Source organism: Pristis pectinata, chromosome 15 (genome assembly GCF_009764475.1).
Source record: "Pristis pectinata isolate sPriPec2 chromosome 15, sPriPec2.1.pri, whole genome shotgun sequence".
NCBI lineage: Eukaryota > Metazoa > Chordata > Chondrichthyes > Rhinopristiformes > Pristidae > Pristis > Pristis pectinata.
Window position 1 is genome coordinate 21,381,137 of NC_067419.1, and position 13,684 is coordinate 21,394,820.

A 13,684-nucleotide genomic window follows, 5' to 3' on the forward strand; every position below is an offset into this window, starting at 1 on the left:
TACCCTATTATAGGCAGTGAGTGTTTCTGTGGGTACCCTATTATAGGCAGTGAGTGTTTCTGTGGGTGCCCTATTATAGGCAGCGAGTGCTTTTTGTGGGTGCCCTTTATAGGCAGTGAGTGTTTCTGTGGGTACCCTATTATAGGCAGTGAGTGTTTCTGTGGGTACCCTATTATAGGCAGTGAGTGTTTTCTGTGATGACGATAGAGTGGGACAGGGAATTCAACATCTGGTTCCCTCATTGTCTTCAGAATTTGCTTGAATTGTAGAGATAATCCCCAAGGATAGAGTTGGGATTTGTGCTGCCTTGATTCAGAGCAGGCATCAGACAGTCTGACTTTGTTGAGCATCTTGGGACTTGTACTTGTCCCACATAGGCAGGCTCTTATGCTGGAGCTTTTCGTTGTGTCTGAGGAAGGTCATTGCATCCATTGTGAACAACAATCACTGTTTGTTTAGTTTGGGTATATCTCAAATATTGAAAGGTCATCTGAATACCAGTGAAGCAGCCATTCGTGCACATGGCTCATTTGAATAGGGATTCCCTGGATTTTCAGACCACTATCTTTCAGCACTGAGGCTTACCCCTCAAATCTGAGACATCAAGTGCTCTTGCCCATGCCGACACCACAGGAACGACATTGACAATAAAAACAGAAAATACCAGAAACAATTGGCATGCCAAGCAGCATCTGTGGAAAAATGAACAGAGTTAATGTTTCTTGGAACTCTGAGCAAAGACATACCCATGGATGTTGCCGGAGAAATAAAAAGCCAAAGTTGCATTTGTTACTGATGTAATCATCACTCTTTTTTTCTCTCCCTCAGTGGCGACTCCACAATACTGGCCTTAAGTTCAACATTATTGATTCTCAGTATATTTCACTTTATATCAGTAAGTTATGCACCTTATTTATATTTTATTTTTTACCTTATTATAGGCGGTGAGTGTTTCTGTGGGTACCCTATTATAGGCAGTGTTTCTGTGGGTACCCTATTATAGGCAGTGAGTGTTTCTGTGGGTATCCTATTATAGGCAGTGTTTCTGTGGGTTTATACTATATTAAATTTATACTATATTTTAGTATTATTATAACTTGGAACTACTAAACAGTGCTAGGAATGGTAAGAATAAAAGCAAATGATGTATAAATGACAGTAACCTCAAAGTATGTCCTATGTCTGTAGAAACAATTTGTAATTGTTTTTGCACACCTCAGAACAACCAGGTATTAAACTCCACTTCTAAAATTCGGCTCCATTGGAATTGCCCAAACAACGAAGAGTGCATGGATAGTGTTTCCTTATTTTAGTGTTCACTCTTGATATTAAACTGCCCTATCTTGCCTTTACAGTATTAAAATTATTAGGAAATATAGCTTAATTTCAACAAATAGTTATGTTTAAATTACTGCTATTAGTGCGCTATTTAGTCCATTTCTAATAAAAATAAAACTATTTAGGGTTATCTCATCCATTTCTAAGATGGAGACAACAAACTATTTAAATAGGAATTGTTCTGCACAGCTTTTAAAATAAAATTCTTCTCTTTCCATTTCAGATGAGTCCTTAATAAAACTGAATGAAGTACAGCACATTCCACAGTCTGCAGCAAGCTACAAAAAGAATTACCGTTACTTGCATTCACAAAATGAGCATCCGGCAGAAATGCTGAAACATGACCCTCGTGACAGTTTTTTTCATTGTAAGGCTTCTCCACAAGTATTGCTGCTAAGATAAGCACATACCTGCATTAATAAACAATGTATTTGATGCTGTCATGAAAAAAAATGAAGTCTGGTTGGAACCATTGAGATGTTTTTTATTAGTAGGCTGTCAAAATGGTGGCTCTATTTAGGCATGCGCTGTAAAGGAGGCTTACACCCTTTATAATCTTTGCAATTTCCCAGCTTATCAAGGGCTTTCACTATTTTATACAAAAGTAAAGGTTCATTAATATTTCAGTTGTCTTAATAAGCTAACTCAGCTGAAGTCCAGCATGTTAGTACCAATCAAAATGGTAGTATTTCTTATAAAGGCATAGAGGTTTTATCTATAGCAATACATCTTGAAATTTGTATATAGGCACTTCCTATCACTCAGCCATAATACTGTGCCAGTTTTAATTAGGGCTGTGGTTGTGTAAGTTGCAGCAGGTCAGATCTCTCTATACCTTCCCTCAGTGGGGCACGTCACATTTAGAAAAGTTGTAATCAATGTGGAATGTGGATAAAGGCTTTCATAGGCTAAAGCAGTAAAGTGCACTGCCATCGTGAACGATGTTTAACAAGCCATTGTAGTTGGCAAGGAAATAGAGGTGTGCCTTTGTTGTTGTGGTGGTAGTGTGCCCTAGTGTTGAAATAAGATGATTCAATTAGCGCAATTCTTGATTAATTGCACGTTTGCAGCCAGATGATGACATGTTTACCAGTGCATTTTTTGTGTCCCTCCAAAGCTTGGATGGGACAGTTTTAGTTTCATTTTTCTCTTCTACTTCTAAGGAATACAATTCCAAGGACATTTGTTGTCTGAGTTATCTTGATCATGTGGCATTTATTCGTTCATGAATTTGGTCATCGATAAGGTACATCACACCTTTTTCCAATCCAGTCCTTGTCAGATGCTCGCATGTGTGTGATTTCCAACAAATATAATTAAGTTGTGATGTGGAGTGGAAAAAGATCCACTTTACACTTACACGTGTATCAAACGTAAAGGTGGAATCATAAAGATTTTGCTTCATATGATTACACTTGTAATCTGTAAATGTAAATTCATCTCTCCAGTAAAGATAAGCATAATTTCTGCATAATTAGGCTCCAGTGACAGAGCTCATCCCAGTTTTTTTATACTCCAATCAAGTCATCAACATCTTCAGAAACCTGTTTACATAAGCATGTTTATATAAGCAGAGACAAGGCTCCAGATAAATACATGGAAGTCTCTGCTTTGTTCAAGTGGTCGATTTGTATGCTCATTAAATAGCTTAGTTCATGGGGTGCTCAAATATGTCTAAATTGGGGGTTGTTCATGTTAAATGCAAATTAACTTGTTTTTCTGATTTCTCATTTTAAAATAATGGCCTTTTATAAACATATCAATCATCTACTGTTGGTATTATGTTTTCTAAAATTATTCGTTATTGCTAAAACTGGTTAAGGCAAACCCACTTGTCGTAGAGTTATGCAGCACAGTACTGGACTCTTTGACCCAGCACGTCCATGCTGACATTTTTGCCCTTCTACACTATCCTATAGGCCAGGTTAGGTCTGTATTCTTTTATGCCTTGTCTATTTAAGTGCCTTTCTAATTGCCTGCCTGTATTTCATATTTTCACCCAAAGAATATAACCTTTTGGAAGACATTGCTCTTTGTTTGTGATACTTGTGCTTGAGTGAGATTGATGCCATTACCAAACTGCAGCTTATTAATCATCCAGTTGTCTTAAGTTATTGCATATGTATTATAAACTACAAATGAATTCCACTGGAGCTTAAAGTGTAGTTAGACTGTGTTCCATTAACTCTTTTCTAAATGGTTTAAGTTTTTAATCCTTGTCAAAGCTCCTATGTGATACAATTAAGTATGTGGATTTCTATTATTAAAAGAAGAAATGAACATTCGGTTAAATTCAGTTAAGATTTTATCAAAACTTGCATGAATAAGATCATAATACTTATTTCAGCAGGGAATAGCATGACCTTGTTGTATAACATCTCTCTCACCAGTTTTTATTAATTCCTTTTTCAGTGCCTCTAATTGCTGAATCCCATGTGCACAGCGTGCTGCCTGATTGTGCCTACAGACCCAGCTATGTAATTAAGGGGTTCCCTTTGCTCCGTTACCAAGGATTACAGTTTGTAAGCATCTTTTTTCTGTTTATGTGGGCAGAATTAAGGAAGATGTATTATGCCAGTGATGCTAACAATTTGATTTGTGTGTGTCTTTCCTATCATGTGTGATCAGCTTCACATTATATTAATTCAAATTTAATTAGTTCTTAATGGCTGTGCTGTTTATAATGCAGTTCAATTCTAAACTAGTTTTGCTAATCATGCTCTTACCAAAAATGACCTAATGGATGTGTGAGGGATTACCAAAGGCAGAACGGTATATTTGGATTAGATTTATTATCTGGTTCCATATCTAATTACTTCTGACCTAATTTCAACGTAGAACAGCTTGCTAGTTGAAATCAAAAAGCACTGCACCATAATAGTTTCAATAAGAATTTTAAAAAATAATTTTCCATGCATTAAACATGGAAACAGGCATCCTGAGGTCAATCTCATTTCATACATTTATTTGTGCCGATATCTGCATAACCCTCAAATGAAAGAACAAACACATAAAAATAGGATCCAGCATGGGCTGTGTGGCCCTTTGTGCCTGCTCCACTATTCATCGAGATCAAGGCTGATCCCCTACCTCAGCACTGTTTTCTTGCACCACCCCCATATCCCTTGATTCCCTTAATGTTTGAAATCTCTCAATCTCTGTTTTGAATGAGCTGAGTGGTGGAGCTTTACAGTCCTTCGGGGTAGAGAATTCCAAAAATTCACAACCTTTTGAGTGAAGGAACTTCTCCTCATCTCAGGCCTGTGGATCTTTATGCATGATTAACTGATGCCTTGTTTTGACATTATAGAATATGGGATTCAATGGTAAAGTCAACATTTATAGTCTATCACTAATTTTCCTTGAGAAGTTGGTTGGGAGTTGTCTTTCTGAGCTACTGGAAACCAGATAGTGAAGTTCGTCCCACAGTGCTATTAATGTGGAGTACCAGGATGATATGATGGTGGTTATAAAGGTGTGACCATATATTTCTGTGTCAGGACGGTGTGCCACTTGCAAGGGTTCTTCGAGGCAGTCGAGTTCCCATTTGGTAATCCACTGTACTAGATAGTGAAAATAGTGAGTTTGAGAGGGGATTTTAAAAAGCTGTGATAAATTGAATGGAATACAAGTAGCATGCCTCCTTGTTGCCAGCTATCTGCTTGTTATTTGTTGCCTACTATGTGATGTCCACCAGCACCAACCAAGCTGTAGTTTGGCTGAAAACATCATCAGAGACCCAATAGCAGCAGTTAAAACCAGCAAATTTCTTAAAGAAGAGAAGAATTGTGACTGAAGCTGCTTGCAGCAAGTACCCTGCTGCAAACCTGAGCTAGGAAACAATGAAGAATGGCATAACACAGCAGAGAGACGCTTCCATGAATTTAAGGCGCAACCACTAAAAGCCTTGCTAGAAAGATGGAGTGTTAGCCTTGTATCTGCTAGGAGCCTTCTTGATGCACACATGAAAGGCCATCAAAGCAGATGGCTCAGGGGAACATGGGAGCAATACTGTCCCAGGAATCTCGGTGCTGAGCTACAAGGTGATCAAAGACTTCACACAAATGGAGGAGATCTGTGAATCCATAACCTGATGGCATAGATTTAAGAAAAGGAGCAAGGGTTTTGGTGGGGATATATAAAGAAGAATTTTTTCACTCAGAGGGTGGTTGGAATTTAAAATGACACTGCCTGAGACTGGTAGAGGCAGGGACTTTCGGAGCATTTAACAAGCACCTGAATCACCAAGCCATAGAAGGCTGCGGATCAAGTGCTGGAAAATGGGATTAGTATAGGTGGGTACTTGATGGTTGGCACGGACAGAGTGGCTGAAGACCCTGGTTCGGTGCTGTACAATTCCATGACTAAGCCTTACACTCGTATTGCATTGCATGCACTTGTTACCATCTATTCAGTCCTGACAGGCACATCACTAAAACAGATTGCACTTCACTCTCAAGGCTAAATCTTGTTCTCCTGCAATATTAGGTTGGGGAGAGGGCACAACCTGACGTGGTGGGAGCTAACAGAGTGGAAGTGGTCCACCCACATGTCCTAATGCCAATCAAAAAGATTATGCTGGTCATTATTGGGAAATGTATTGCTAAGTCTGTGGACAGTGGCAGGGCTGAAACCAGCAATGATAATATCCTCATGCCTAATCCTCCTCCTCATACATCCACCTCCCCTTCCACTTACTCAATTTTCTGATTTTTCTTCTTCCCAAACCAAAATCTTTTCCCTGTGTCTCCTTCATTTCCAATCCCAGAAACTACAACCTTGCTGGGCAGGTGCAAAGGGAATAAAAACTAGAGTGATGAGGACTTATTGTTATTTGATTTCACGCCCTCGATGACCAACTCGGGTAATGTGCAATTTAGCAGAAAGCATTTCACTGGGATCTGCATGAGTGAACTGTAGCAGAGTAGATGGCAAAAGTTGTGCAGATACTGGCTTGCCAGAGTGGCAAGGTCACATGTCAGTTCTGCTCCTGAATCCTTTGATATGCACTTTGACTGGGGAGTTTTCTGATAAAGGAGGATAGCTGGGTAGGCACAATAAAATGCTTGATGCATCGGAAAGCCTGCCAGAAAGTCTGTGTTCCCTGTCAAAGAGCATGAAGGAGATTAGCACCACTTTGCACAGGGTTTTGCATTGAACTTGGACCCTTATCCTTTCTAGAAATGTGGGCAATGTTGTGAGTATGCTTATGGATCTAATCATAACATGGCATCTAATGACTGATATCAAAGCTTCCATTGCAACACAGTCTCAGCGCCACAGTTGCAGTTATGCAATGTCAGACTGCTGCAATCAAGGCCCTATCACAATATGCAAAGGTTGTCTTTGCAGTCCAGCTTTCTCCCCCACAACACATTACACAGATTGCTGAGTTGCTGCCCTCTCTTGGTAAAACTGTTTTCTTCCTCTCCTCTGCTCTGCCAATGTCCTTCCTGTCGATGTTGCCATCCCAGATTAATGTTCTCCACATCAAAGTAGTGCAGTCCAAATCAGGCCTTTTGTGTTCCTAGCTACTTGAGGTTGCCTCCAAGTCCTTGTGCTGCCTGCTGCACTGAAAGTCAGCACCCTCCACCACCCACACTGTAGAGAATGGGTACCTGTTTGCTGGATTAGCAAAGGCTGTGCCCAAATCATTGCACAACGTGCAGCCCCAGTGATTCTTGCCACCTGCCTTTGAATACTGTAGGCTTCTGCTGGAGAAGTCCAGCTAGCACAAGCATTGCCTCTGCACTTCTGTCACAGTTAGTGTGTTACCATGTCTTCATTGTTCACCAGTGCAAGCAGATGCCCATTTTACCAGGTATCCTACCTTTGATTTTCTCTGGTGATTCATATGCAGTTGGCACAGTGGATTGTCAAAGAAACACAATGTTGAACTGTCTGAATTTATCATTTTTGGCAAGAAAGTAGTGTCTCACAACAGTATGGAGGTTGGCACACTGAAGCTAGGATATAATTTCCACAAGAGCTGAGTAGTAGCAGCCACTATGACCAATACTGCCATGGATGCACTTGTAACAGCTGGATTGGCGAGGATGAAATTGAGTAGCTTTTTTCTCACCTTTAGTGGTTTTCTGACCAACTTTTACAAGCCATTCTGACTGTTATTTCAGTCCTGGTCAACACTCCAATGGAGTACTAAGAGAGTTTTTCAAATGAGTTATTAAACCAAGGTCCTATCTAATCTCATAGATGGAGCATAAAAATCCTGTAGTATTAAAGAGCAGGAGAATAACTTTTGTTGTCCTGGTCAGTATTTATCCTTCAATTAACAACAATAACATAGATAATCTAATCATCTCACATTGCTGTTTGTGAGTACTTGCTGTTCTGAAAATGGCAGCTGTGATTTTTATATTACCACAGTAACTGTGCGTAGAAAAGGTAACTTATTGGCTGTAAAGACAGGGATGTCCTGAGATTGTGTCTGTGTCCTGCTGAAATCAGTCAGTAGCAGTATTACCAGACCCACCTCAGTGACAGATATTGAAGCTCCACAGGAGTACATGGTTCCTTTGCTCCCCTTAGTGTTTCCACCAAATGAAGGAGATCTTTTTCGTCAAGTGAGGGAGGACTGGTTTGACCTGATGGTATGACACTTAATGCGGTCTGCCGAGGAGTTGTAGTGTCAGTCTCTCCCTCTCAATTAGCATTATGCCGCCTCCGCTTATAGGTCCATCCTACAAGTGTGACAGTTCATAAACCAGAGTTGGTGATAGTGAATCTGGGTTGTTGGCTTAACGGGTATGATTTTGTGAATGTGACTGTATTATTTAATTAGTCCATGGAGTGGCTGTCCCTTTTTGGTACAAGATTAGTAAGCCAAACTTTGCAGGATCAACAGGAATGTGTCATTGTCAGGGTTCTACCTTGGTCAATGCAAAGTGATCCTTCCAGCTTTATTTTGTAACTGTTATATGCAACTGCCAAGACATTTGAGAGTTATTATATTGCTCTGGGACTGAAGTCATATAATGACCATTCTGGGTAAGGATGTTGCCTTTTTGTTTCTCAACTGAAATCAAAATCACCATATGCCATGGTGACACAGGAACTTGCAACAGATTGATGGATAAGGGCTTTGGATTATAATCAATTAATGTAGCCACTATAAAATTGACACAGGGTTTCAATCCGAAACATTGATAATTCCTTTCCCCCCAGAGATGCTACTTGACCTGCTAAGTTCCTTCAGAACATTGTTCTTAACCATGTCAGATGCTGATAACTTTAGCCATGTTTATAAATGCCACCACATCACTGTTCCATTCACCTACCTTTCCACTGTTCCTTTCACTCTGTCAATGACGGTCATACCTCCCATGCTTTTCTTAAAATCACTTGAGCCACCCTCTGGTGATGAGAAGGGGTTTTTATTTGAATGTTCCTGTAAAAAAAAATCAACAGTCAGTAGGACACTCTGGTGCCCCTTGTACTGAGCACCACTTTTACAGAACTAGATATGACTCCATATCGGCCCATTCAAATACTCCTCTTCAGTCAAAATTGGAAAGTTAGCACCACTGGCATTAGGGCTTTGCAGGATGCAGGCCCATTGTGGTGGCTTGGGTATTGTTTGCATTCAAAACTAACAGTCTGAATGTTAAAGGAATCAAATGATATGGGGGTAGTGCAGGAAAATGATGCTGAGCTAGAAGATCAGACATGATTTTATTGAATGGCAGAGCAGGCTCAAGGAGCAGAGTACCCATTCTTGCTTCTGTTTCTTATGTTCTTATGCTTTTTGTTTTAGTATTTCAAGGAGAAATTATGGCTTGTACACAGGAAATAGAAAGAAAGGAAAATATGCGTGTATATACACTCTGCTAAAATGCCATTTGAAGTATATGCATTGACCAGAACTCCAGGGTAGCCCTCGTGGTCCTAGCTGAAATATTATCATGGGATCATTTATAAGCATCTGAAAGAGCAGTTGCCATCTTAGCTCAATTTCTCACCTGAATAATGGCACCTCTGATAACGCAGCTCTCCCCTACCACTGCACTAAGTTACCGACCTTTCTCTCTTGGAGGCAAATGTACTTCCACCACTTGGTGTTCTGTGGGGTTTTTTTGTCCATCTGCACCAGGTAAAAAGGCTAGATTTGGCACTCTAGGATGGTAACCGTGAAAGGCTCATTTTTGGCCAATTACTTGAGAATAAATCAGAATCCAAGAGAAGGAGAAAGGAAATTAGGACAGAAGAGTTTGTGCATGATAAGTTCAGGTAAAATTTTGGAGTACTTGCAGGCTACCTGCTATTTAAATTTTGTAATAACAGTAACATTGAACAGCAAGCTGTTATGGCAGGCTGTTGATCGATTTGGATATGTAGTGCATTACTCCTCTGGTCAAACATCTTTGCAGATGATGTGGTTATATAGCCACAGGTCTCAACAGCAAGTGTTATGAACTCTATTACTCAAGAATCCAGACTATATCTGTGCCAAGATCAAGAAGATCCTCTTGACATTTTTCAAAAGACTCATCTCACGTACATAAGAACATAACAAATAGGAGCAGGAGGAGGCCATCTGGCCCATTGAGCCTGCTCCACCATTCAATAAGATCATGGCTGATCTGGCTGTGGACTCAGATCCAACTACCTGCCTTTTACCCATAACCCTTAATTCTCCTACTATGCAAAAATCTATCTAACTGTGTCTTAAATATATTTAATGAGGTAGCCTCTACTGCTTCCCTGGGCAGAGAATTCCATAGATTCACTACTCTCTGGGAAAATCAGTTCCTCCTCATCTTCATCCTAAATCTACTGCCGCGAATCTTGAGGCCATGTCCCCTAGTTCTAGGGTCGTCACAGAGGTGGCTATCTAAAAGAACAGGGATAATTAATTCCCTACTAAATGTTAATCTCTAACATTTGAGGGGTACTTTTTCAGGGTCTGTAAAGACAGCCAAATCTTTTTCCAAAGGTGAAATAAACTCTTTTGTACAGTATTTCTTTTTGAGAAGGGGTGTCATGTTGAGGATAAATAGCTTTGTATCTCAGCTAAAAGAGCAAAACTAATAAGAGAATTTCATAGAAAAATATTGTCATCGCAAGCTATTGTTTAAAGTGTCAAAATTCTTGCAAATTCTTGCTAAAATGGAATCTGAAATTGAAAATTCCATTGTCAGTCTACCCATTTACTTCAAAGTCTGGCACAACACAGCAGTTTCTAAATTTGAGGAAGCAACTGGCCTTACTGGTTTAATGCTCAGTTTTTTTTTGAAATGTGGTCCAAGAAACCAGCTGCTTCTCTGACTCACTCCAGTTTTTCAGTGAGAAGCATAAACATCATACTTTAAGAAATTAAAGTTATGTCCCAGTTACTACATAATTTCTTCATTTGCCAACTATAGAAGAAGAAAATTGTTGGAGCATCTTCAGAGAAAATGAGTCATAGCTTGATGCTTTTACTCATGTGGTGCAAAATGAAATGATTCCATAGATGCTCAGCACAGAGTGGGATAGATCCTTTAGCTGTTTATATCACTCAAGCTTCATTAAGAGATTAGCTTCTCCTGGCACACATGACGTAAGGGTGAAATAGAGAATGCTATTAGGACATGCAAATAAAACATCATGGTAAACATACCATCATTATCACAATACAACAGGATTCTCTCGTGGAAATGTTTTTGTTCCAAGTCTGTTATGTTTTCAGTGTATGTGTTTATATCTAAATCACATATTGTTTCTGAAGATTGCACTATCTCTTGCAGAATTTTTAGTTCCCTCCTGAAAGAATGATAGTTAAAGGCAATGGCAATCATTTGATGTACTTAGAATTTGAATCATTTATTGCAAATTTTTTTGTCCTTTATGCAATTCATTTTAAATGAAAAATTAATGGAGAAATCGGGGAATCTACATATCACATAAAGTGTAGTTTTTTTTCTGGGTCTATGGAAGGGTTTGGGTCTGTGGATCTAATATGGGGTGGGGTGGGCATCCACTATGCCTCAGTCCCCTCTGGGTAGTGACCCCACCTCACCTCCCAAGCTTGCAAGCTGCTTCTGATCCTCAGCATTCCTCGAAGCAGCCCAAGTCCCCTAGTGATATTGTGCAATCAGCCCTTACCTTGCTTCCCCATCAACCTGCCATTTGACCACTCTCTGGAAATCTCTATTCTTCACCCACCACCAACCCATGACCCTACTTCTTCCTGTAATCTGTTCTCTCCCACATGTCCATCAACTGCCCCCCCACCCCCACCCCGATTCTCCTGCCTTCACTAGGGGCAGCGTACAGTGGTCATTTAACCAAAAAAAACATATCTTGGAATGTTGGAGGAAACCAGAAAACCCAGAGGAAACCCACATGGTCACAGGGAAATCGTGCAACATCCAGGCAGACAGCACCCAAAATCAGTATCAAACACAAGTTGCTGAAGCCATGTGGAAGCAGTACTATTGCTGTGCAACTGTGCTGCAAAAAATTGGCATCAAATCTAAAATGATATTGAAAACTATAAACCTGCCAAATCCAAATTCAGAATTAACTATGACATGCTGATTTTTGAGAGATTAAATTTGAGTGTTGCTACAAGCCTTTGCATCTCAGAATTATTGTGGTCAAATTTACAAATCTTTTGTTCTTACTTGCAGTGAACTGTGGGTGCAACTTATTACTCAATTCCACCTTGTGGCCACTTTGTGTACTATACCACATTTAAACAGAAAATGCCAGAAGCTCTCAAAATGTCAGACAGCATCTGTGGAAAGAGAAACAACCTGAAAGTTTCAACCTGAAATGTTGACTTTTTCTCTTCATACAGATGCTGCCTGACATGCTGAGTGTCTTTAGCATTTTTGGTTTTATTTCAGATTTCCTGCATCTGTAGTTTTTTTAAATTTAATTCTGAAATGACAACTTAAGAATACATTTGTAGAAAAAGACCATTTGGCTCATTATTTATCCAGAACATTGTTATTCTGTGCCTGTTTCATCAAGTAATTTCATCATTCATTCCCAGATGAGATCAAACTTCCTTCAATTAAGCATTGAGAAGACCAAAGCCATTTTCATCAGGATGCATCATAAATTCCCTTCCATGATTGCATTCATGTCATCACACACCCTTCTTGGTCACCTATCTCAGGCTGAGCAAATTGTCTTAAAATATTTTGTTCTAGCTTCCATCCCTTTCCCTGTCCATCTTTTCTGCAGCTTGCTACTCATTCTAGGTTATAGGGCATCTCTGGGTAACAAATGGGTTCTGTTCTTACAGACGTCCATAAATCAATTTAGTCCATAAGTCAGAAAATGCACAAAATCATTTGATACGATAACCATGCCTCCACAGTATTGTAGTGAATGTGTTGTTGAGGGCCAATTAACATGAACAGTTACTTATTTTCTTCCCCTGCCTAGTTACAATGGTACAGAATCAGAATGTCCCATGTCCTACATCCAATGGCTGGTTTCGGTGGGCGTGAAGTATCAGTGGCTGTTGCATTGTTTAACAGAGTATCAGTGCACAAGTATCAATAGATACTATTGCTTGTCAATTTTAAAAGCAACTCTATTAAGTGGCATTCCATGGTGAAACTGGCAACCTGTGTTCTGAAGAGACAATGGCGTGAGATTACTGTGGGGAGGTTACATGTAAACAGGTTTTTTTTCAAGACTGGTTCTCAATTGCATTTAATAATGTTTATGGGAGCTGGTTCACATATACAGGTGTCTGTCAATCATTCATAACCCGGGGAGGGTTAGGAATGACTTATTGACTCTACAAATATGTAGGCCCTCCCCGGGCGTTCATAACCCGGGAAGGGCCTATATATTTGTAGAGTTATGAGCAACCCGGTAGTAACTTGTCCATGTAGCTATTGAGAAATGATGGATCTCCCTCTCCACTGCCCAGAGATCTTGATCATCATGCTATATACAGTCTGGCAGTCCTTTTCTCACATTTTCAGGAGAGACCAGGAGGAAACAAAGGACAGGAATAAGTAATCGCCTACAGTGGTAAAATAACCGTCCATGTTGAAAGCTCAACTGCATTAGGAGAAACTTGCTGTTTGGTTATCAATCTGGCAGAAACCCTCTTATTTTTGATTTTGGGTGATCCTTTTCATCAGGTTACCAGCCATTTGATAAAATTGCACTTGCCTTCAGTTTTCCCTTTTCATTTGGTCAAGTAGTTATGAATGTGCATTTTATTATCTCGAGCAGGAATCAATTCTGTACATTTCCTGTTTTAGAGATTAATATTAAAGTGGAATGGTTTGTTAGTGCAGTTTGATGTTTAAAACAATAATGGTCAATAATTTCTGCTGAGAATTCGGGAGCAATTTCATAACGTAGAAAATGGTAA

At 39.7% G+C, this 13,684-nt stretch overlaps 1 protein-coding gene across 1 annotated transcript in view; it reads left to right on the forward strand.

Moving 5' to 3' along the window:
- Positions 1 to 13,684, forward strand: part of b4galnt3b (beta-1,4-N-acetyl-galactosaminyl transferase 3b) — a 117,736-nt gene that overhangs the window by 76,073 nt on the left and 27,979 nt on the right. Inside the window, 3 exon segments of the mRNA XM_052030002.1 lie at positions 829 to 895; positions 1,562 to 1,705; positions 3,751 to 3,860. Coding sequence (XP_051885962.1) covers positions 829 to 895; positions 1,562 to 1,705; positions 3,751 to 3,860 — 321 coding nt within the window.